Source organism: Hydractinia symbiolongicarpus, chromosome 2, assembly GCF_029227915.1.
Source record: "Hydractinia symbiolongicarpus strain clone_291-10 chromosome 2, HSymV2.1, whole genome shotgun sequence".
Taxonomy (NCBI): Eukaryota; Metazoa; Cnidaria; class Hydrozoa; order Anthoathecata; family Hydractiniidae; genus Hydractinia; species Hydractinia symbiolongicarpus.
In genome coordinates this window covers 22,783,320-22,807,747 of record NC_079876.1, presented here as the reverse complement: position 1 = coordinate 22,807,747, position 24,428 = coordinate 22,783,320, and the positions used below count along the sequence as shown (strand labels likewise).

The following is a 24,428-nucleotide window of genomic DNA, read 5'->3' as shown; positions in this document are numbered from 1 at the left end:
CGCGAATAAAGTAACCGGCAAAAAATTGCGAATTTGCTAAAGTTTCTCCAATTAAAGTATTGAAAAATGAAAAAGCAAACTATGAAAATACTTACATTGGCAACTTCAATCTCCATCTTATTATTTCACTAAACAGAATTTTAACACTAACATTAAGCGGTTAGGTAAATTTCTAATATAACACCTTTTAATGTGAGTTAAAAGCACTGAAAGAAAAAAGAATGTTTGCAAACATTTCATGCAAAGAGAGTTTTATTGCCCTGGCTGTTGGTTGAAGAGCGTGTAGACACATTTCTACTCTACTTCAAAACAACATGTATTTGTTAAACTTTAATATCCCAAGTAAAAATTTCATATGTCTACAAGCTCTTCTTGACTACCTGCACCACGAGAAGGTAGCCAATAGGACTAAGCAGGTCACACCTAAAATAAAGGACAGATTTATGTTGCAATTAACATTTTAAGTAAAAAAGAGTTACCTCATTTGGGTGATGTAATCGTTTACTTGATGTTGAATAACTTACAGTAACTGAGGTGTGGATGGCTGGTATAGGTTGATTGTTGTAAGTTGTAATGGTAGGGTGATTGGGCTTTGATGATTGGTACGGTACAGATGAGACTTAATGTCGAATTTCTTTGCAATCGTAACAAACATAATGCTGTAATGTTAAAGCACCTTGTTTAGGTTGCATATATATATATATATATATATATATATATATATATATATATATATATATATATATATATATATATATATATATATATATATATATATATATATATATATATATATATATATATATATATATATATATATATATATATATATATATATATATATATATATATATATATATATATATATATATATATATATATATTTATTGTGGTTTTCTTCATTAACTTCATTCCATGTTTCCATTAATGTAAGGACGCGACCATGAAGAAAGTTACATTTTTCAGTATGGGGCAAAGCATTTTCGTAACGACTATTTATATCCTGCCAATCTTGTTGAGTGATCGAACCATTACGTATTCTAAGAAGTGGTTGTAAAAGATCCAACTGATCTGGGCCTTGGCGCATGGTCTCTGTAAGAACGATAACATGTTGAAACGAGCGATAGATTGCATAACCAGCAAAGTTGATTGTGGAATCATCGTGTTTTGGTGGCTGATGTAGATCGAAAGCACAAATTGGTCCAAGTTGACCAAGGTCCCCAAAGAAATTGACAGTTGGTACACCTTCATAATAATTGTCAAAGTCTCATGTTTCCACATAATCTTTGGCTGCACCAGGCCACAAGAAGCTTTGATTGCATGCTACGTTCATCAATATTAAGTTGAAATAATTTCAGTTCATTGTTTTCATGCATGCCTGTATACTTTCTGAGCTTTCTTAGAGATACATCACCCAACGGATAGTCAGAAAGTTGGACAGAACTTAAACTATTATCTTTTTTCAGTTTGTGTGGTGGTTGAGTCATTGAATGTATAGTCTGACCATTAGGTATGAGGACTGATGCTGCACCAGTTGGGGCCAAGTTCATAACAGCAGAATTTCGCTTAAAAATACGGCGAACAATTCTAGTGAGTGCGGTAATGATGAATGTTTTCCCAACACCAGCTGTTCCTTGTATTAATAAACGTAATGGCTGGGTACCTGTTGGCATTGGTACCAGTGGCTTGGAAGCCACTGATACCAATGTATCGAAAATTCCTGGTACATATAGTCAAACGACCACCACTAATAATAAAATCTGCCGCAACACCTGATACGTCAACTAGACCAGCAATTTTTTGAAGCAGTCGTTGAGCCAAATTTTTAACAGTGCTTCCGTCAGTAGTGTTTTCAATTAGGTGCCGACAAACATGTACCAAATCTTCGGTTGAAGCAGCCCCTTTGCAAGAATAACTGGCAATGTATTTTTGTAGAGCGAGAAGGTCCTGATCGATAATGGGTTGACTGTCACAATTTGCTAGCCAACTAAGTAGGCGTGTTTTTACATGCATCATCAAGCGAGGATGATCCTGTGCTCCCTCATATCTAGGATGTTCCCCTTCTGTTATGACAGCATTGAAAGAATGAATCATTTTACCACTTTTTTTTTGGTTTGTTGATCAAGATCGCCAAAATGAAAGCGACAATACTTCTGTGGAGCAGTATATTTTTTGTTCTTACGGCGATAACGCAAACAATTAGAATTACAATTATGGAGGCCAATTCTGTTCACAAGATGGGTATGTTGCTCCTTTATACCACCCTCATGACTAGCAACATTTGAAAGTTCTTGTGCCAATGGGTTATGATCTGGAGGAGCTTGAGTCCTTTCCGGTCTTGCCCATTGATCTTTGTTAGGAACCCAATCTCTAATTCCAGAAGTATTTATAATTTCATTTCCACCGGCAGGATGCAGTGAAGTAAACATGGGTGAAAAAATGTCATTACTGTCTTCATTTGTTTTTAGTAACCAATATTGAAGTTCATGCGCTGCAGTTTTGCATGCTTGTGAGTCTGCAACGTTATCAGACAAGCTATCCATTATAGTTTTTACTTTTTGGGCATGTTTAGATGACGATATTATGGCATGTCCATGTATCTCACCTCGACTTTTAGCAAATTTATATCGCAAACAATAGTCATCATATTGAAATACTTCCTTGCTGACTGTGGCAAAGTAATTTATAGTCCTTGCATCAAAATACTGCGTCACAATATGAAGATTTTGTAGAATCATTTCCCGTTTGAATTTATTGTCGCTCTCCATTTGCTGCCGTACATCATCTTCGTTTAAATTGTTTATTAGCTCATAATTCTTAATAAGTAGTTCATGCAATGGTTTTCAATGAAATTCTCCACAACTGTTGGTATCAAAATATGCTGGTAAATCGCCAAATTCATTTCGTCTAAAAAACAACATGGCATCCAATTTTTTTTGGTCTCTCCAGTATGGATCGGTATTTACTAGGTTTTTTCTAATACTAATAATTTTTCGTGGAACTGAATCATCATCATTTTGTAAATTATCTCTCAGTTCAGCAATTGTGAGATGAGCATCATTTAATTGTTGGGAAACAAGAAAGCTACCCTGCTGCAATGCAAACGCATATTTAATAAGAAAAATTTCAAGTACGGATGACGTGCTACACGATTATCAGAACAATAATATATATGTTCGATGTATTCCTCAAAGTTAATTTTATTCAATCCTGGAACAGTTAAATCACAATTTCCATTAATAAAAACCGTTGGGTATGCCATAGTAAAAAAAAACCAGGAGTTTTTAATTCCCGAATAGGCCGTTCTCATGTATATTTTAAATTTGCATTTGCAACAGTGCCATGTTGAAGAGCTTGATTAACTGCATCTTCAGAACCCAAAAGCTTCTCCAGTAGTATTCGTAACTCTTTGTTGGCATCTTTAGGTTCAACTGGGCAAACTAAACCAGAACGGGTTATACTCTCGTCATCGTTAGGTAAGGTTTGTTGAAATTGATTCAATAGGCAAATAATGAAAAACGGAACAGGGCCAAGAAAAAAAGGCTGCAAGAAAACTATACACATCTGCGCGCGAATTTAAAACGAAAATAGGCGAATTCAACCAACAAACACAGCGACAATGTAGTGACTGTGTTTTTATCATTCGTGAAAGATTTGGCAGAGAACAAAAATTAATTTGGCAGATGCTAAGTTCCTACACTTAGTTCGCGTTAAGCACGTCGTCTGTCTGTTTTCCTGTCTGTTACAGAAACACAAAATGCGATATATAAAGGGCGGGTGACCCCGTGGATTTTTCACGACTAATAGTATATATGTAAAAAAAATTCCCCACATCACAGCCACATCTTTCAGCACAAAATTGGATGTCTTTGCAATAGAAATGTTTTTACATTATGTAAGGCGGAATTGAGCCTTTAGGCTTCTTGTTAAGTTTGATAGCAAAATGAACCCCGAAAAAGTTTTGGGATACTTCCGCAAAGGTAGACAAAATTAAATTCAAATGGAAAAATATTTATACGTAAATATTTTGTTATTTTTCAGAGCGCGACAGATTTTATGGGCTTTTAAAATCCATAGATAAGAATATGTCACCTCGTTACAGTGTATACTTGATGTTATTGCAAAGAAATGTAAATTAAGAATATGCAAGTATATATAACAATCGGTTATAAATGATTTTTATGTTTAAACATCAATTTAATGTTTGTGATACACCTAATTTGTCATTCAAGCTTTCACAACGCATCAAATTTTTATACGAATAAATTGTTTTAGTAGTTTACTATTTATCTCTTTAACCGCTTTTAGTTACTCACTATAATAATCTGAACAATATCTTCGTTCGTATTTATTGTTCATTTATTAATAAAGGAATTGTTCAATGTAATACTACTATCTCTCTATAAATTTCGTTCTTAGAAATAACTTTTGAAACTTGAATTGCATTTCAACTCACATGAATAAATTTTTGTTTATTGAACAGTATTTTTATTTTCGTTTATATAATATGCTGCTTACAGGCCGTGAGAAGATATGAAGGGTACAGATTATACAGACGTTTGTTAAAAAAATTGTTGTTTTATCGTCGGATATTTCACAATGGCATCAAAGTATGGTAAGTTATTTCTTTCTCTTCATAAATACATTAATTGTCCTTACACCTTATACTATTAGACCTTTTTGCTATTTCCCTTTAAAGAAAATAGCCAAAACTTTAACCTTTAAGTTTTAATCTAATAAATCGCACAGGGAAATGTGTTGAAAATATAATGTACGAAAACGTTCAGTGTAAATAAACTACAACTTTTGCATAAAACGTCAGGCTTATGCAAAAATTTTAATTCTTGGGTGCATACCCAAAAATTAAACCATCAATATCCACAGTTATACTCCCGGAGTAAATATACAGCAAGGAGATCATTTTTCAAATGAAAAAAACGCAAAGAATTGATTCAGGTAACTTTATTAAACATTAACTCTATATGGTTCGGGGGTTAAAGGGGGTTTTTGCTTTGCCGCATGGTTATGATACTTTTTGACTTTTAATAATTATCTATAAGACACTTACATGTTACATTTTTAGATCTCATACCTCTTAGAGTCCTTGATATTGGCTTTTACTTGAAACCACCCCTAAAAATCTCTACAAAATCCTTATAATCATTGTGCAGGTTTTAGGCACGTAAATAATCCAATTTCTTGATTTTTTTAAAATTTTACCCAAAAACCTCGAAAATAGGATTTTTAGGCAATTTTTAGCATTTTTTCATACGAAATATGTAAAAACCGGAAAATATATTTTAACTTGGAACAGAATGTAAAAACTTGCTTCAGAATTAAATTAAATAAATTTTAAGCTGATAGTAGTATTTTAAAAAACATTTCAAGTTTTTGATAACATCACAAAAACGTGCTGACATAGCTGTAACCATGACACAAAAATCCTGGGTTTCCTGACGTATAATTATATGGAATTTTGTTAATAACCGGCTTTTGTGTTAATGACAGTCAAAATGAGTATAATAAAATTTTAAGAATAAATACACATCGCGAAGCCTAATGTAAAAGACGCGTTCTTTAAAAGGCGACTGGTATTGTCTTCATAATGTATACATCACCAACACTTCATGTACTAATGTTTACATACATGTTTTAAATTTCAGGTTATTATGAACAACAGTTAGATCGACTACGTATGCTTGCGTACATCACAGAACGACGGCTTTTAGCTCTCGGTCAATTACAATGTAGAAGATTCTCTTTTGAGTTGTTGCCAGATAGATATGATGTTATTACACGGATATTTGATAATCCCAACCATCACCATCCAGTCTTGCAAGTCCTGTGTTTGTTTTTGTTTCGATATAGTGTGGACCAATCGGATCCGTTAAAAAGAATCAACAAGGTCTTGGGAAAATGTAATTTTGATTCTGAAATTATAACGGAGGAGGATTTGTACTGGCCTGAAATTACCCCATCCATCGGTATGTAAATACATAATGCCCGTGTGTTTTCAAATTTCTGATTTGTCTTGAATTTTTTTTAGCACATACTTTCCGATGTGTGAACTAAAAATTCCAGTTCAAAGCTTGACATGTTCCCAGAAGAAAAAGTTAAAAAAGTCCCTTTAAATCGTTTTACTCTAAAATCGGAACTAACTCAAGAAGTTATTGCATATAAAACCACAATGGATTTCACTCAATATAAATGCTCCTTGGCTTGATAAAAATTGTGTCGTTTCTGATTTTAAAAAATAAACAGTAAATGCTCACAATTTTACTTACACAACTAAAATTACCATTTCCAAAATTTTCAACACATCTTTCAATTTAGTACTTCGTCGGAAAGTGCAAAAAGTTAATTGTGGCTATGCTTCTTGATCAATTAAAACCGCGAATTTTTGTACTTTTGATGTTTAATCCGTTTAAAATTTTTTTTAGGTTAAAGTACTTTTTTATTACAAAAGGGTTGGTTAAGACAGCATATAAAACGTTAACGAAACCGACAACAACAATAACAATGTTTCATTGCCCGTGATTCCCTGTTTCAATTACATTCCCCAGGGTTTGAACTGGTCACGGCAAATAAAAAATACAATAGCAAAATTCTTAGATAAAGAAATTATTACTTATTATCACGTGATTTGTTCTAAAAACATAAACAAAAGTTTTATAAAATACAGAATATTTTTATAGAGTATGTCAATTTTAAAGAAAATTTAAAAAAAAAATGTAGAAAATATAATCAACTTTGCCCATCATAGACAGACACAGCTTTCGTATTAATATAGAAGAGCTACATGAAAAAACGTCCAAAATTTAGAAAGCGGCTGGACAGACTGGCATTTCCATATACAGAGTTATCTCTATTACACGCGCTCAATGGTGGTTGTGTAAGAGGCAAATATGGAAGCAGTACTTCATTAAACTTTAACATCTGCAGAATAAAAAAAAATTATGGACAATGTTTAAGGATTACAGAAATGTAAAATTTATTTTTAATTTTTAGATAACGATAAAAAGGCAAAGGCTTTCAACTCTCAGCAAATCGTGCGGAAAAGAATTTATTGGGAGATATCAACAAAAGCAGCCAGCCAGTGCAGATATTTGGCTCATTTTTTACTCAAATTTGAAGATGTGGAAAACATTTACATCGATTCACCAGATAATGTTAATAAACGAATACTTGATGTCCTAAATTGCTGGGAGAAAAGAACGGTAAACGAATACAAAACCTGGCAAAATCTAAGTGGTGTATTGCAAATGTTGGAAACCCCTATCCAGTTGGGTGAAGTAGAAGGTAAAATACCCTACAATATCGTTACCCTAAACCCCCACATAAATGCCCATGGGCTTTTGTCTGAATTTTTTTCGATTTGAAAAACGTTCCCGTATAAAGGCCCATGGGCTTATAAGTATGCCGTCAAAATTTGAAGATGTGACTAGGTTGGTAATGCTCGATAAGAGCTATTATTTTTGAAAAAAGGCAAAACAAAAGAAGGAATGGTTTGAAAGTACCGTGTGAATATGTTATTAAAGCAAAAGTAACTTTTCTCAAAAAAGGTGAACATGTAAAAAGATATTTGCAGAAGAGAAGAAATTGTGGGAATAAATGCATTTCTCCTTCCTTTTTATTCCTTAATTTAAAAAGTCTCCCGTATAAAGGCCCAGTGAGATATAATCCCATGGGCTTTTAAACAGGGCGAGCTTATATGCAAGGGGAATAGGGTACATGGCTTTAATCAGCCGTAAGAATCTGGCTACCAGCCATGTGTATTATCGACAAATGGCGATAACGCATAACACAAGTACTAAGTATTGTAGTAAAATCAATTTGACATCAAAATATTGATAACATATTTTGCTGCTCTCATTATTTAGACAAAAATACTAAAAGACTTTACTTGCACTCCTATTCACTGATTGTGGACTATATATACAAATAACATTTCTCTACTTTTTTTATAGATATTCATGAAAAAATAATAAGGTAAGCTGTACTTAAAAAGCAATGTTATTTTTCGGTAATAAATAAATAATAATTGATAAATTCTTTATTTTCCATATCATGAAAAAGCAGCAAATCGTTTATGGCGAATCTCATGGCACTCTGTCTTAGCTGCTCTAAGTGTCAACATTAATAACAACACACAAGACGAAACGAGAAATTACTTACTTTAGTTATATCATAGTTTATTAACTAACAGTTATTTTCAACCGGTTTAAACAGGAAATCCGCTTCGCGGATTGGTTAAAAACCTACGGGCACTTTTATAAAGCACGGTATAACTTTTAAGTTTTAACCTCATAGCAACCAAAATGGTAGCTATAAATGTAAACATTATCAGTATACACATATGTTTTTATAGGAATTCTTTTGACAAGAATCGTTAACGTTACATTTTAGAAAATTTTAGAATATGTCAAGAATTGTCTATAAATTGACCATAAAACACCAAATTTTTTAGCAAAAATTCAAATAATAGGTTGACATTACATGCCAATTTGTTGAATATTAAATTTATCCACTCGAGGTAATTGATCTTGCCGAAGAAATATTATTTTACCGATGATTCTGTTATTGAACAAATTGACATGCAACGTATGTTCTATAATATCAACGATTAATGCTTGTTTGTTGCCTATTGAAATAACTCTTAGTGGTTTCAGAATTTATAAAAAAGTTAAGCTGACGATAAAATTTTGATTCGAGTAGTAGTAGGGAGTGATTATAGGTACTTTTCTTTCCTCATACACCTTTACCCCCAAAAACCCCGCTTCCACCACTTCCACCATCACCTCCACCCAAAATCGGTAAATCCGACGTCATCCGAAAATAAAATCCGAGAAAATACCGATTCCGATAATACGCATGCGCAATAGCGTATACGCTATAAATAATAGTATACAGAATATGAGTACGGGAAATTCCCCAATTATTCAATCCTTGACCAAATCAAAAATTTTTCTGGTTGGAATAAAATGTACCTATAGTAAAAGGATGAATTTTTTTCAAAAAGGCAATCAGTAAACTATATGATACAGTATCAGCACCAGTAGCGGCAACTCGCGAAGCTCTCGCTAACCAAATAAGGAGCGTGAAGGATCCCGTTAGTTACTATTATAACAGGGTCAGGGATAAATTTTCAGGAACACCAACCCTCCACGATGAGGTTCAACGGGTCAGCATCGAAGATGAATACCAAGGAAATGAGGACCTCAAACACATGTTCGGGAAAGAATCTAAGCATGCCACCAATACTGATGTAATTGAGGATATCCATAATATTTTTGATGATGACACTGAAATGATAGAAGACGGAAACCGCATCAAAACATGGAGGTTCAACAAAAACATTAACCAGCCATTGACAGATACCATCATGCGAAAAATCACACCACACGTAGACATTCGTGTGAAGGTGGTATACAGCTTTAGCTGCGAAATTTACCGAGGCGGTGGAGATGTGGCCAATTACCACAAAACAAAGAGCTCCAGGTCACTCTCAAGCATGGCTGAAATCGAGGCTTTTATGGATGAATGCAAGATGAAGCGCCTGGATCTGGAAGATGCCGAATTTTGGACGAAAGCCTACTTGCCACCAGATAGAACTATCGAGACACCAGGAGCATATGAAGTAAAATAATATTCAAGCACGTTCAGATCAAGATAATTTCTACGAGGGAACCCCTACTTGGATGTGGACCTTTGCCAGGCTGGTTGCGCATCAAGAGGTGCATTTATAGTTTTGACAAGACAGACGAAAGAACGGACAGCCTATGCTTTTGGAGATGCTTGGCGGTTTATTACCGCGAGAATCGAAAGCCAGGTGAAAAACATATTACGCAAGAGGCCCTCAAATTAGCCCGCGAGTACTACGAGGACCATAATCTAAAGAGGGAGGATGTACGTGCTACGAGGCTCGGGGATTTGGAGGGCATCGCTAAAAGATTTGAAATTAATATCAGAGTCTTCGAACCAACGACAAACTCCGACAAGGCTTCATGGCGTCTCGTCTATGGACAAGCCAATACAGAAAAGACTTAGACACGATCAATATTGGTATGCTTCAGGGTCATTGTTTCTATATCAAGAAGATGGATGTATTGACGCAGCATTGGGAATGCGGGGTTTGTACACAAAGATTTACCAGATCCAAAAATATCACACGACACAAGAATAACGAATGCGAAGGTATCAAGACAAAGATCATTTGCAAAGGTGATAGGGTTGAGCGCATGCAGAGTAGCTCTGGAAAGGTATTCTATCCCTATACGGGTTTCAGTTACGCGGCATGCCAATGGATTGAAGCCATGTCAAAGCAAACAGGTAGGCATATACACCACGCACTCTGTGGGCATGGAGGAGAACGCGTGATACGTGAGGGTAGTAAGGCTGTATACAAGATCGATGGGTATGAGCCCCATACAAAGACAGTATACGAGTATCACGGCTGTAAATGGCATGGATGCCCATGTCAACCACAGCGAACCAACGTAGATAAAAATAATTTCAATTGTACCAAATTTAAAGAAGACCACATTCGAGGGCTGGGGTACAATCTTGTCACTGCATGGGAGTGCGAAAAGCCTCCCAAGGCTAAAAGGTTATTCAAGAAAAAATTTCGAAATTGATGATAATATCAAAGTAGCGAAAATGGATAATGATTACATGTGTCTAACCACCTCGAGGTTCAAATTTATCGATATTAAGAATTTTCTCGCACCAGGCTTGAGTTATGAAAAATGGTGAAAGTCATTGGATTGCAATCTCGAGAAGCTCGTGTTCCCATACGAATGGCTAACATGCTACGAAAAGTTGAACTATGTGGGCCCAGTCGATCATGAGGCATTTTATAGCACACTCAGTGGTAAAAACACCCTATCACCCGAAGATTACTAGACGTTCAGAAATGAGTTTTTTTAAAAGATGCTGGATTAGTTAGCCGAATACAATATGGCGGACGTAATACCATTTTTCGAGGCCGTCGACAAGACCCGCAATACATACTACGAGGATGAGATTGACATTCTAAATAATGCCGTGAGCATTCCGGGTGTTTCGATGCGGTATGTACTGAAAAAATCCTTGCGGTTGAACCATGATATACAGCTTTATGCTCCGGGTGATCCCTGTAAACATAAATGTGAGGCTCGTTGCACCAAAGTCCGATGCGAGGATTGTAAACAGGTACAATATGTACAAAGAACGAGGCATATGAGCTCCTGCAAACTGGCATGGTAGGTGGCCTCGCGATCGTATTTTGTAGGTACCACGAGAGGGATGTAACATGTATCAGATCGCATATTTATACCGAGCCAACCAAGTGCAAGACTATACTCGGGTATGACGCCAATATGCTCTAGCCAAGCACCCTGCTACAGGACTTCCCTTGTGGTGAGGAGAAGCTTATAAAATGGTGAAATGCGGGTAATTGATACGCTTTGGCCCTCGAATATGCCTGAGCCAGAGCAACTGACGACTCAGCCAGTGCATAACTCTCTTTTTTGAGAGGCCAGAGTTTTCAGCGAGCAGTTTGATCGCTTTCCGTCCAGTCCAGAGATTTTCTGGAGAATAGTAGATTTGACTTAGCTTTTCAGCTTCCTCCCTGGTAATGATATGTGCTTTTGTTTTCGACATCTTTTATTAGATGTCGAAAAACATATATCTATGCCCATTTGTAAGCCGCAAGGCCAAGCAAGGCCAACGATCCCACTATAAAAGCGAATTCACCGTCTTTTTGGCCTTTGCTAGGTGTGTAAAAATCTGAGAGCTTTGAAGCCTTCTCTATGGTTGCAATGAAATACTCCCGCATTCCCTCGTCGAGCTCTTTAAGACTCCCCCCAGCTTGTCTTTGTTCCTCCCTTCTCTTATTGTATGCATCAACCTTCGCATGCCTATCCCTTATCCATTGGGCTTGGGCAGCTTGAAGCTTTTCAACCGCTAAATCATGACGTTTTCTTTCTTTTTCGCCGTGCCCACTGAGTTTGCTGAACAAAACATTTGACCGACTGAAAGCCAGAGCATTGATCGCTGCACCTGCTACGAGTACACCAATTGTTGCCATTTATTTTGTAGACCCAAGGCCTACAAAAACAAATTTTGATCTCTTAATATTCGACACTGTGAAACCTGCCATCCAGGATGTTTAATTGCGCGTCTTGGATAAGGAAGACGTAGCACCTAATATCTCCATTGCCATCCGCTTTTTTCGTCATGTGCAGCGCTATACCGTCCGATAACCTTTGCAGAGGCCGCCCACTACCATGTAGGCCCCGATCAGGTGTTGCCCTGAAATCAATGAATAGCGCATAGCGCTCGGTGAAAAATTGACCTATGGTGACTTCACTATCATGGCACCCGAATAATTCAACGATCTGCTGTAAATGATCTCGAGAGAACATAGCATGTGAATACAGCTCATTGGACTCACCCTCCACCGTGACAGAAATCTTCTCGATTTTGGGATTGTAGAATTGCTCATTGACACCCGCATAAGCCTTGGATACTCCAGGATCGACGAATAATTGTAATATACCCACCAAGGATTTAGCAGGGGTATCGACTTGGAGACTGTAGGATGTATCACTTTTCTTCATAGTCACCACTTTACTCCTTAATACTCGTTAATATGGTAGGGCGAGGCGGCTGTATCGCGACATCATAGCGCCCGCCAGATCCTCATTTACTAATTTTTCAAACTCGAGCGAAATGTTAGAGATTTTGTATGTAGCGTCAGCTGCTTTGACTGCGGTTGAGCCCGCGGCTGGTGTACCGGCATCCTTGATGACTTGATTGTATGAAGCGAAATGTAGAACGAACTGTAGCCTATCGTGGAGTTCATGTTGATAAAACGGGAGATCTCTCGTCAACTCGAACATTTTCCCCAACGGAATACAAAAGGTGTTTCCATACGCCGCGGCTATAGCACGCTCCTCATTTGTTCCTACATGGTCAGACGCTTTTACCTGTAAAGCGCGAATTGTCCCGTCATTTGGATTGATTCCCTCCAAAATCAGATTGTTCTCCCTATTAAATTTCGAAATCCTTAGATCACGGTAGACACTGAATACATTATAATGCGCAATATGCTGCACCTCGTTACCATTCAAAGTAATACGAAGGTCCCTCACAAGGGTTTTTTCGATGTTGCTAACGATCGTTCTTTTCGTGTCGGTGCCGGTCAGTTCCATATCAAATAGTAGCCGGATACTCCCAGGAAATATAACATCGTCCCGACCCATGTTTGGTATTTCCACATAGAAATCCTCATTCTGGACAATCGTGGACGGTACATGACTCACTTTAACCCGCTGCCGCTTGCCTTTGACAGCGAGCATAGTCTTGACTTCCTGATAAGGGCTTAGTCCTCCAAAAACACTCATTTATTTAGGTAAGCTGGTGGTTGAAATAAATGGCTGATAATCCAGGATATGAAGATGACTTTACGCCAGAGGAAGATATTCATGACGAAGCCGAGGAGTTTAGTAGCGAGAGCGAGATCCTTAGACCCGAGCCTGATGTCAGCCTAACACCAGGACAACAGCAGGGAGGTGCGCGTAGGCGATTGGATGTTGGGCTTGGGGAACAGAATTTAGAGGAAACTGTCGACGATCTTTATGCTAAACTTAGCGAGCATTTAGGATTAAGGCTGTCAACCGATAAAAATTATCATTATTTTAGGGTCAATGAAGGTAAAAAGCTTGTTTTAGGGCGGTTACGCTGGGTGACTATAAAGAGATATTGCTTACGACTACGACCGGTGGGTTAAGAGCTATTACATCTATAGAGACCTATATCTATAGGCCTTAGGACCTACGCGTCTGAAGGCCTTAGGTTTTACCGACTATATTACACCAAACAAAGGTAAAGCAATGGCTCAAAAACTCCTGAATGATATTGATACAGTCGATAACAGCCCTGGTGACATCGAAATGTTGGCGGTACTCGAGAATGTTCTAGATGAAACGAAGAGCCTTATGGAAGATACTCCCTTTACCGAAGCCTTAGACGAACGTGAAAGAAGGGGGTTTAAGCGCGATTTTCAGACTCTCAGCGATAAACTAAAGGGGTTAAAGACAAAGAAAGCTACACCAAGTGCATCCGAGGAGCAACAAAAATTTTGGGATAAGGATATCCACAATCAGCTGAAGGCGATTAAGGAGACCCTCATGAAAATAGCTGGAGATGACACATCCCTATAGGAAAAATTGACCATTTTGTTCAAAGAGCAGGGGCTCACTAACGCGAGCATCGTCTCAGCTGTTGGTCTACTGGTCTCTACCATCGTTCTGGCGCTCACAGTTGGTAGTGGGGCAGCAGGAGCTGGTGCTGGAGGAAGTAGTGCTGCAGGCAAAGGGTTTGTTCAAAAGGAGCTGGAGAGACTGGGAAAACTCCTGAAGTATCTAGCAGGCAAGGCTGGGGCTGCATTACCAGGGATCATTGGCAGCGTGGTGTCGTTCTTTTTTAGAGTTGCGCGAGAGTTGTTGAATTCGCAGCAAAGCACTTGTATATGGCCTTGGCTGCCGTTGTGGGTATTGTTGTTGCGTATGTAAGTAACAGGAGGAGTAAGAATCGATGAAGAGTCTAATATGTTGTTCAACACATTAGACCTATTTCTTCATCCAGATGAAAGCAAGGATAAGTCCTACTCCTACCGTAACCAGCGGGGCTTTGGTATCCTCGTGAACAGCAGCTTCCTCGGAGGGTGGTGGAGAGAGGGTTATATCATGTACTTGCTTCCTTGGTACAACAGCATGCGGAACGTTAATATTGGGATTGATACCAGTCTTGGAATGGTCCTGATTGATCAGGATCTTGTTGTTAAATCCAGCCACATTTCCGATCCTCAGTGACATATCGCTTGGGATCATGTAGACGCCATGGGCAACACTATAGTCGACCTTGCTTCGTGCATATCCGAGTACGTTCTCGAATTCACTAATCTCTCTACCTGTATTTGTAGGTATAATCACCAGCTGTTCAGAGGTTGTCAAGTATATTCGTTGGTCATCGATATAACTGCCTTGATTACCAATAATTTCGATCACGCATTGGCTTGGGACTCCAAAATCAAATACGCGTAGCATCGTACACTTTGCGATAACTTTTCAAAGCCAACACGTGTAAGATCCTGACTATTTTCGATTACCCACCTACTCCATGAATTTTCATTAAAATATGAAGGCCCACTGCCAGGAAAATCTTTACGTTTGGCTTGCCACGAACTGAAAATACTCTCATTTTTCCATTCTTGCTCATTTGGAGATACACCAAATTCATGGGCCAGACGTCTAAATTTTTTCATGTTGAACATATTGTTTGTTGAATTGAAGCGGGAGGAGCCAGGCAACGATACCTCAAGTTCCTCTAGGATCTTCCGGATCTGGAAGTATACATGAAATCGATGCACGGCACGCACAAGGGTAATGGAGACGTTAGATGTTGCATGCTGATACTACGAGCCGATGTTGCAGCGGATACAGAGAAATTCAACTGCGTAGACCAGAGGTTGAAAGGGTGAGTCCTATATTCATCGACCTGAGGGTTAGCATGGAAAACATAGTCCACAAAGATATCGGGAAGCCTTACTTTAAATGACGAGCCCTTCGCGTCTATTACTATATCTTGTTGGATAAGGTCTGAGCCCTTGAGTCTCTCAAGATATCGCCCATGATTGGAGCATACTTTGCCAATGGTTTATAGCTATAAATATTCATCTTTTCTTTAAAGAAAGATGAAGCAGCTGTTTTTTACTGATATTGACAAGCCTACGATTTTTTAGGACTACCTAGGGCAGGACACGAGGATCGCTTTAAAATCGATCAGCATTTGACCTACGTGGCTGAACCTCTACAGCAACAACGATTTTACCATCCGTAAGGTAGGGCCTGATCAGACGGTTACTCGAATTGAAATAATGAATGGGTTGTACAAGATCGAGGATTTAGCGAGTATCGTCAACAAGACTGACGTATACCGGCGACTGAGGCTTGTTTGCCCTCAGTTAGATGAGGATGATTGCTTGCTGTATGGTAAAAAATCCAAGATAATGGCCATCCTACCGACCAAGGAGGTAGGTGCTTGGGGAGACATGTTATCGTGGAGTTTCGATAACCCCGTGTACTTACCTTTGAAAGGTTCAACAGACCGTCTAGAGTTTATGCTGACGGATGAGCATCACCACGATCAGAATGTTTCATTTATGGGTATAACCATGCACTTACTCATAGAATAAATGACAGATATTACAAAGCTTTATCCGAGCTTACCACCTAGTGCACCGGATCAAGAAAATGAGGGGCATGTGTATCGATTGAAGAAAATTGAAGAGATCGAACAATTTCTGCGAAGCGAAGTTAAGCAACGTGAAAAACTCGCTAAAAAATCTGGAATGCATGGAACCTGGATACACTACATGGATCACGGGCTATTAGCGATAAGCGTAATCACCTCAGGCGTAGGTATAGGGAGCATGCTCAGTGGGATAGCGGTAGCAATGGGAGGAATCGCTATTGCTGTAGGGTTGGCGCAGACGGCCTTAAAACAAGGGGGTAAAAAGCTGAATTACAAATGGAAAAAACACGACTCAATAAGACTTCTTGCGGAAACGAAATTGAATGGTATTGTGGACCTCATATCAAGGACTATATCCGACTACGAGTTCAGTTTGATCATGCAAGAGAAACAAAAATACCTTCTGCTCAAGGAACAAATATGACAACGTACGAAGAAGATTGTTAGCGAGATCAATGACCAAGAGAGACAAGCACTTTTCGCCAAAGGCCGCGATGAGGCTAGAGTAGAATTGTTAAAAAACTTGCAGTCTGCACAATATGTAAGAAATACCTAGAGGCACCACCTAAATATTCATAATTTTAATGTTTTGTACAAAACATTAAATCACACCAAGCACTTCACCGTTCCTAGCGTCAACCATAAAATCGCCGTCGTATATGACAGTTTGTTTTTGTTTTGCCTCCAGGCCTCTGATGTACTCATCGAGTATTTTCATTGCCGCGATATCTGAGCATGGCTTGCAATAAGGCCCAAGGGTTTGTGTTGCAATATCTTTATATTGTACCTTATGAATCGCAGATATAAGATCAGCCCTCTTGAGAGTGGAGTATCCACGTATACCTAAATCTCTCGCTTCTTTATATTATTATTATATATTATCTATTATATTATACTACGACGAATATGTCCTCATCATCTGAATCAAGGTGTCGTGTCCTGGATTGTTGCACTCGTTTATACTTACACTCTGCTAGCATAACCTGCAGATAGTTCTTATTCCCTTGCCGATAGATACTTGATAGCTTTGAAATGCAGATGCAGTCGCAGGGCTGCTTCAGTGGTACTGGTTGAGCATGAAAATCAGTAATAATCTCCCTATTCCATTCCTTTACTTCGGTACTAACATAGCCTTTTTTAACTGGTGGGGTAGTGAATTCACTACCATATATTTTCTCAATCCATGTCAATATGCTTTGGCATTTCTGAAGCCATTCTGGATGTTTCCGTAAGTTAAATGACATTGTAAGTGAGGAACTATCATCATAACGAGATGCTCCATTGCTATATAGCCCCCTTGGTGTTCTGATTAGTAGGGCGGTGATTCTATTATCATTTTTGTAACCTATCACAAATCTAGCATCCTTGCCTTTGATGGCTTGTATTGGATCGCTAAGTACAATGTTTTCGATCTTTATATCAAAGATGTTAAATGCAGCTAGGTTGCTATAAAAAGCCGTTGTTTCAATATTATTTCCATAAAATTTAAACATCCCGTTTATTTATGAAAATTAGACTCTAACTAGGGTTTTTACAAGGACATATTCCTCCGTTGTAGGTGAGCCACATGATATAGTGTTGCCAACACAGCATTTTTTCACATATAATTAACCTCCGTCCACACTTCTCGCATCTGTCATATTTATCAAGATTAATCCCACATTCATCACATCGTTTATTCATCGTTTTATTTACTCCACAAAAACTCAAGGTCTGCCTTTTCATCCTCTGAAAAACACAAGTCTATCACTCTATCGGGATGCCATGCAATAGGAAGTATCTCTTCTTTAATCTCAGCCCTTGCCGCTTTCCTCTGTCGATATTCCTCGAGCAATTGGGAATAAATATTATCCCTTCGCATTTCCCGGGTCACGAACCAGTCCGGAACATAGCGCAGCAGCCAGTCCCTCCCTTGAATTGCTCTAATGCACATTTTCTGGGTCTTGAAATGATCCGGAATATACCTGAGTGCCCTGGGATGTTCTTGAACCGCCATGTTACACATTTCCTGTGTCTTGAACCTGTCGGGAACAAATTTGAACATAAGGGGATCTGATTGAAAAGCCTTGTTGCACATTTCCTGGATCTTGAATTAGTCCGGTACATATCTTATCACTAGGGGATTCTCTTCAACCAATTTTTTCCAGCTTTCTTGCCTCCAACTCATCTTTATATATTTTTGATCTCAATCAACAAAATTTCTAGCGCGGTCATTGAGTGTGGGAATTTCCCTTACTCATATTCTAATTTTGTTGATGTCAGCATATATATTATATACACTATTGCGCTTGCGTATTATCAGAATCGGTATTTCTCTGATTTTATTTTCGGATGACGTCGGATTTGCCGATTTTGGGTGGAGGTGGTGGTGAAAGTGGTGGAAGCGGGTTTTTTGGGGGTAAAGGTGTATGAGGAAAGAAAAGTACCTATAATCACTCCCTACTACTACTGTTCGTTATATAATAAAGGTGAAATATCATGAATACATTATACATTTATCCCCACGGATATACTTTAATATATTCACATTTTTTTGCTTTCTTTCGTTAGATATAATTCCTCCATCGTTTAACCCTATTCGGTCCGGGGTTTTTCGAATATACTATGACCGGGGGGGCAAATTCCGCCCCCCCCCCCTCAATAACTTTTCATAGGATTGTTCAAATTGAATTAAACTTGGCACACTTATAGTACGTCATAAAAGGAACAAAATAGCGGCAAAAATTTTTGCTTGCGTCAGCACATTTTCTGTGATGTCATCAGAAGCTTGAAAATTGTTAAAAATGCAACTATCTGCTTAAAATATAATTACTTTTGTTCTAGAGCGAATTTTTACATTCTGTTTGAAGTTTCTGAAAGCTAAATAAATTTTTATTAACATATCTTCCGGTTTTTACATGGATCGGAAAAAAAATTGCCAAAAATTGCCCGAAAATCCGTTTTTTTCCGATTTTCGGGTAAAATCCGACAAAATCGGGAAATCGGATTAGCCACGTGTCAAAATTATTTAAAATGATTCTTCTTGATGAAACAAAGTTGTGTTGCAAGTTTCAAGTTTTAAAGATAATCCTAACAGGAGTTATTATATTTTCCCCATTGTAAGGATTTCATAGAGATTTTAGGGGTAGTTTCGAGTAATGGCCAACATCGAAGCCTCTGAAAAGTATGGGACCTAAAAATTTAGCATACAGGTGTCTAATAGATAAATGTTGAAACTCAGTAAGTATCGTAGCCATATAAGAAAGCAATTAGGAGTTATTAAAAAAACCGTCAGGGGGGGGGGGCGGAATCCGCCCCCCCCCCCCGGACCGAATGGTGTTAAGTATGTTCTAAATGTCATCTCATTTTTTTATTTCTAAAGTGTTTTTATTATTGTTCCATTTTACACGCTCTTTTTTCAGAATCAATTTAAAAATTATAGGCTAAAAATGTCGGTTTTCTAGAATCGTTAGGCTCAAAGTAAAAAGTTCTTACGTAAGGTTAATGAGGATACAAAGTGCACAAAATGGGTAGGTAAGGGCGTTTCTTTACAAATCGTTTAAGTAAATTGCTTACAGAAAATAACTAATGTTGATTTTACAATCGTATTTTTAAAGTTGTAACTTTACTAGATAACATAGATAATGATGACTTTGAAATGAAAAATGACGGTTGTAACTTTATCCTGTTATAAACGCATAAATATATTTTTTTTATCAGCCTTTCAAGATCTATATGATATGATGAAGTCAAAAAAATTCTTTAACTTGATGCGTCGGCAAAGCCCCCACGGCTTTGCCGACGCCATCAAACTTTTTAAACCTTTTATCTCATTAACCCTTCATTAAAAGCATATGATCATATACAACGTAAGAACAATTTTCTATTTTTTTCTTCTTGTGAACGGGACACCGCTGACGTCATCAAAATTTAAATGACACTTTTTTTCCATGGTTATCCTGACCAAGTGGATTTTTCCACGCCTTATAGACTAGTCCTAATCTACTTTCTTTTGGCATTACTATTGTTTTAACGTCAAAGTTTGGTAAAACACAGGACAATTTTATAGGCGATGTTTAATAGACTTTGTTAAAAAAAATTGTAAAAATTAAATCGACTATGCAAAAGTCACAGACAGACGAAAGCTTCGTATTATTAATAAGAGATCTTTTCATTTAATAAGTACGTGCAGTTACAGTAGCAGTTGGTTATAAAATACAATTCTGAATGCTTTAAAGAATAAAAATACGTATAAATAAGAGTAATTAAACAAATAATGATTTACCTTCTAATGCAGAGAAAAATATTCTCAAGAAAAATATTAACTATCGCAATGCTTTTTCACAACTATATTTTTCTAACTGTCCCTATTATATTCTTAGCCATTCCGTATATCAGAATACATCTACTAAAATCATTATCAACTTAAAAATGAGAGAGGAAATTCGCAGCATTGAAGTTAAAAAACAAGAACGAGAAGAGGACACTTTCGCTGTGATAGAAAAGAATAAAGAATATAAAGAACGAAAATTCGAAAACGATTTTTATTTTATCTTTAACAAAGAACTTATGAAGAGTCAACTGCAGTTCAAAATTGTGGATTGCAATGGGAAAAGATATTCTCACGAAATTCCAAGTAAGTTGAAAATACCTTTGAGATTTATCACTGAGAAATCCCAGTTGGAATCGCATTCTCAAAACTACCGTTTTGCAAAAATAGAGAAATTCCTTATGCTTAAACAAAATTAATTAAAATCAACTTAAAAAACAAACTGTTGAGAAGTATATGATAAAAAAACGTAAAACATTGCACATAATTTCAAATGTTTTTTTTTTCCAGTTTTTTACTGGGAAAGCAGTAGGAGTGTTATTACTGGTGACTTTGTGACAGAGATTTGCCTCCTCGATCGTGTTATTTCAGAACTTATCAAAATGTGAATTGATCCTTAGCTTAAAAATATGATGGGTATCCTGGGCGCTGGTCTAGCTGATCAGTTTCTGTGCTTGTAAATCCTCTGCGGCTCAAATTTAACTTTAATTGCCCTAAGATCCCCTTCGCAGAAATCTTCTTGATAACAGTACCAATCAGAGCTGATAAGGTTATTCTTAGTAAAATAATTCTCTTCTTTTTTGTTTATTAGATATACGTACAGCACTTTCGGATCATCAGTCAAGGTTAAATTCCTTAACTGTTGCAGTGATAAGTCATTTCAGCGTGGATGTATGCGAAGCAATAGAAGATCTTTTGGATGAATTAGTCCTACCAACAGAAATATGGTATAATTGCGGTGGAGGCTTAAAATCAAAAGTAAGTTACCAAGAATGGCTAAATGTTTGCAAATCGTACACAAAGGATTATTACGGACATCCCACTGCGAATGCAATCAGAACTGTCCTAATCTTTCCGCCTTATTATGTGAAACGAGATAAATTTTCAAAACTTTTACATTGGTCAAAGATCTTTCTAAAAGAAGCAGCTGCATTGGGTGGTGGAGTCGGAGCGGTGTTGTGGCATTATGATGCAATTAGTCATCTTAAATTCATGCAACTTTCTGATTTGAGAGGTCTTATCAGCGAAAATCCTATCGACTACAGAAAAAGGATATTGGTAATTTGTCCCAACCCTTTAATGATATTCAACATCAGATATACGGATGAAAAAGTTGTCAACTCCATTAATGACGAAATAAGGAAGGGAGACGAAGATATTAAACATCTATCAGTTATCTTGAACAATAGTGTGAAAAAAAGCCCAACAGTATTTGCAAACATCATTGCTGCCCCTAATTTTATCAAACAAAGCGATCATTTGAGCTGTGCTAATTGCCACATCATGGACGTGGTAAATTTAATTGACCAAGAATCCAGTGTATCATACCTTAACAACTTGGTAAAGAGTATCAGTCAAGCCATTGCTTTGAGTCCATCCACAATCTCCCAAGGTAGCTTTATGACGATCCTGAGCTCAATAACCGCATTTATGGCAACAAGAACCGCCTTCTCGCATGGCAATTCTAAGAGTGCTGTACCGTCTCTAAATCGAGGAGGAACAGATCAGGTTAAATCAATGTTTGTGCTTACTCCAAATCAACTAAAGGTAATACATAGTGCTGAAAATAAAAAAGTTGTACTTGGAAATTTTGGATCGGGTAAAACGTTAGTTGGTGTGTATCAATTACAGGCCCTTTTGGAATTGGCAACGGAAAAGACGGTGATCTATTACATATCCTGGAGTGACACGAGTCCGTTGACAACAGATGTCAAAAGATTTCTTTTTTCCATTCTTCAACTTGAAGTTTCTCGCGATGATGACATTGCAGAATTTTTCTACGTTGGAGATGTCTCCGTATATGTTTGGCTTTTCATACATTCCATCGCTTTCCTACTTGCTCGATTTGTTGCTTGACAAGCACTATGATAAAATATTTCACCTTATTATTGATGAATTCGATGGCGAATCACTAGATATGAAGGATGCTGTGGCGATTAGAGAGCGTCTAGAAAAAGATACCCTGGCGAAATCGTGTGTCCTTGTTCTTCCGCATTCCTTGGAAAAGCAAAGGACATTCGTGCATTATGGAGAGAAGCAAGAACACAAGAAATACAACTTTAAATTTACTGGAATGAAAGTTTTTAAGTTAAAGAAATGCATGAGAATAACAAAAAATATAAGCGAAGTCTTAAAGGTTTTGCAAGAAGAGACCTGCCAAAACATTTCAGTGATTAAACATCAAGAAAGGCCGAATCTTGAGGCAAAGGAGAAAGAAATTGTATTAACCACGCCAGAAGGCGAAAACAACGTGAGTCCAGTGGATAAAGGATCTGTAGAAATGTGGCGTCCAACGGAAATATTTCAACCGAAATCGAATTCGACGGAGAATGAAATGCTGTATGACAGGACAATGGATATTGACTATATCGTTTCAAAAATTGATACGTCACTTTTCAGTGATAATATCAAAACTGAAACATCGTATGTCTACAGAAATTTTACGATCGTTGGTCACAATATTGATGGACAAAAGCCGATATCTCTCAGCATCGAGTTCGATTCAGAAGATTACCAAAAAAGCGTTGCACTATTGTCACTCGCTTTGAAGGCTTACTGCTTCAAAGATGACTGCACGAGACTAATGTTGGTAGAGTCCATATATCATCAAAGCATTATCGAGAATGTCCTTGCCGTCTTGAGGGTAAATTATCTTTCCTGCGGTTTACATACCAATTGGCAGATGGTCGACAAAGACAACATGAAAGTTAACGTTTTGCCGTCTTACTACACTCTCCTTACAAATCATCAGGGATGCAGGGGGTTGGAAGCAGAAGAAGTCATTGTCTTTGTGGATGAGAAGGATGAACTGCGACATGTCATTGTTGAAAACAGCAGCAGAGCCACATCAAAACTAGTTTTCATATGCTTTGGCAAAGAAACCGATGATGTGGAACGTATTGCAGACCGTTCAGTGTATAACACACTGCGTCAGTTGGCGATGGAACGTAAAATCAATCCAGTCAAGATTAAAACATATCTTGACGAGTACAGCTCTACACCATACATAGAACAGATTGAAGAATGGAATGGAAAAGAATGGAACAGAGTTGCGCATGAAAGCAACGTTATTGATGGGCGCCAAGCAAAAAATATACATTTTAGAAGGGTATTGATGATTAATATTTCGGACGATGGTACACTGTTTGAGGATTATTTGGAAAAGGTCAACTCACAGAAAGAATTGAAAGATAACAAAGACATGAATTTCAACTTATCGATGCTTAGACGGTAAATGTGCAGAGTATTACTTTTTGGGCGAAAATTTTTCGAGCCTACGTTTTTAAAATTTGACTCTTACTTGACCGCATAAATTTTGCGCCGTGAAAATAGGAAAACACCAATATTATAATAACTATATTTTGCACGACTAGTGGCTAAACTTTAACTTAATTTTTCTGCCGCTTGTTTTATCAAGGAGCATGATAACACAATTTTAACAGATTTTATATTCAACACGCTAAAACAACTTCTTGACGTGGCAAAAATATCGATTCCAAAAATGATTCTAACTTCCCAATGATTTGTTTAGAGCAACCTAAAAAATTTATTACAATACCTCCGCTTTCAGATATGAACCTCCCATTCCGGCGCAAGATTTAAG

General features: G+C 37.4%; 1 protein-coding gene across 1 annotated transcript; it reads left to right on the top strand.

Annotated features, from left to right (window-relative positions):
* The first annotated feature begins 3,696 nt into the window (after window positions 1-3,696).
* LOC130630219 (uncharacterized) lies at window positions 3,697-22,811 on the top strand. The gene is made up of 6 exons (XM_057443621.1): window positions 3,697-4,615; window positions 5,664-5,984; window positions 7,009-7,299; window positions 7,968-7,989; window positions 20,658-20,911; window positions 21,417-22,811. The coding sequence occupies exons 1-6, from the start codon at window positions 4,600-4,602 to the stop codon at window positions 22,679-22,681; spliced, it is 2,169 nt and encodes a 722-aa protein (XP_057299604.1). The 5' UTR covers window positions 3,697-4,599; the 3' UTR covers window positions 22,682-22,811.
* Window positions 22,812-24,428: the final 1,617 nt, after the last annotated feature.

Bases quoted from the DNA above. Each gene is read 5' to 3' on its own strand.
- LOC130630219 (XM_057443621.1), top strand. The intron at 5,985-7,008 runs GTATGTAAATAC...TTTAATTTTTAG, and splicing joins TGAAATTACCCCATCCATCG to ATAACGATAAAAAGGCAAAG. The intron at 7,300-7,967 runs GTAAAATACCCT...CTTTTTTTATAG, and splicing joins CCAGTTGGGTGAAGTAGAAG to ATATTCATGAAAAAATAATA.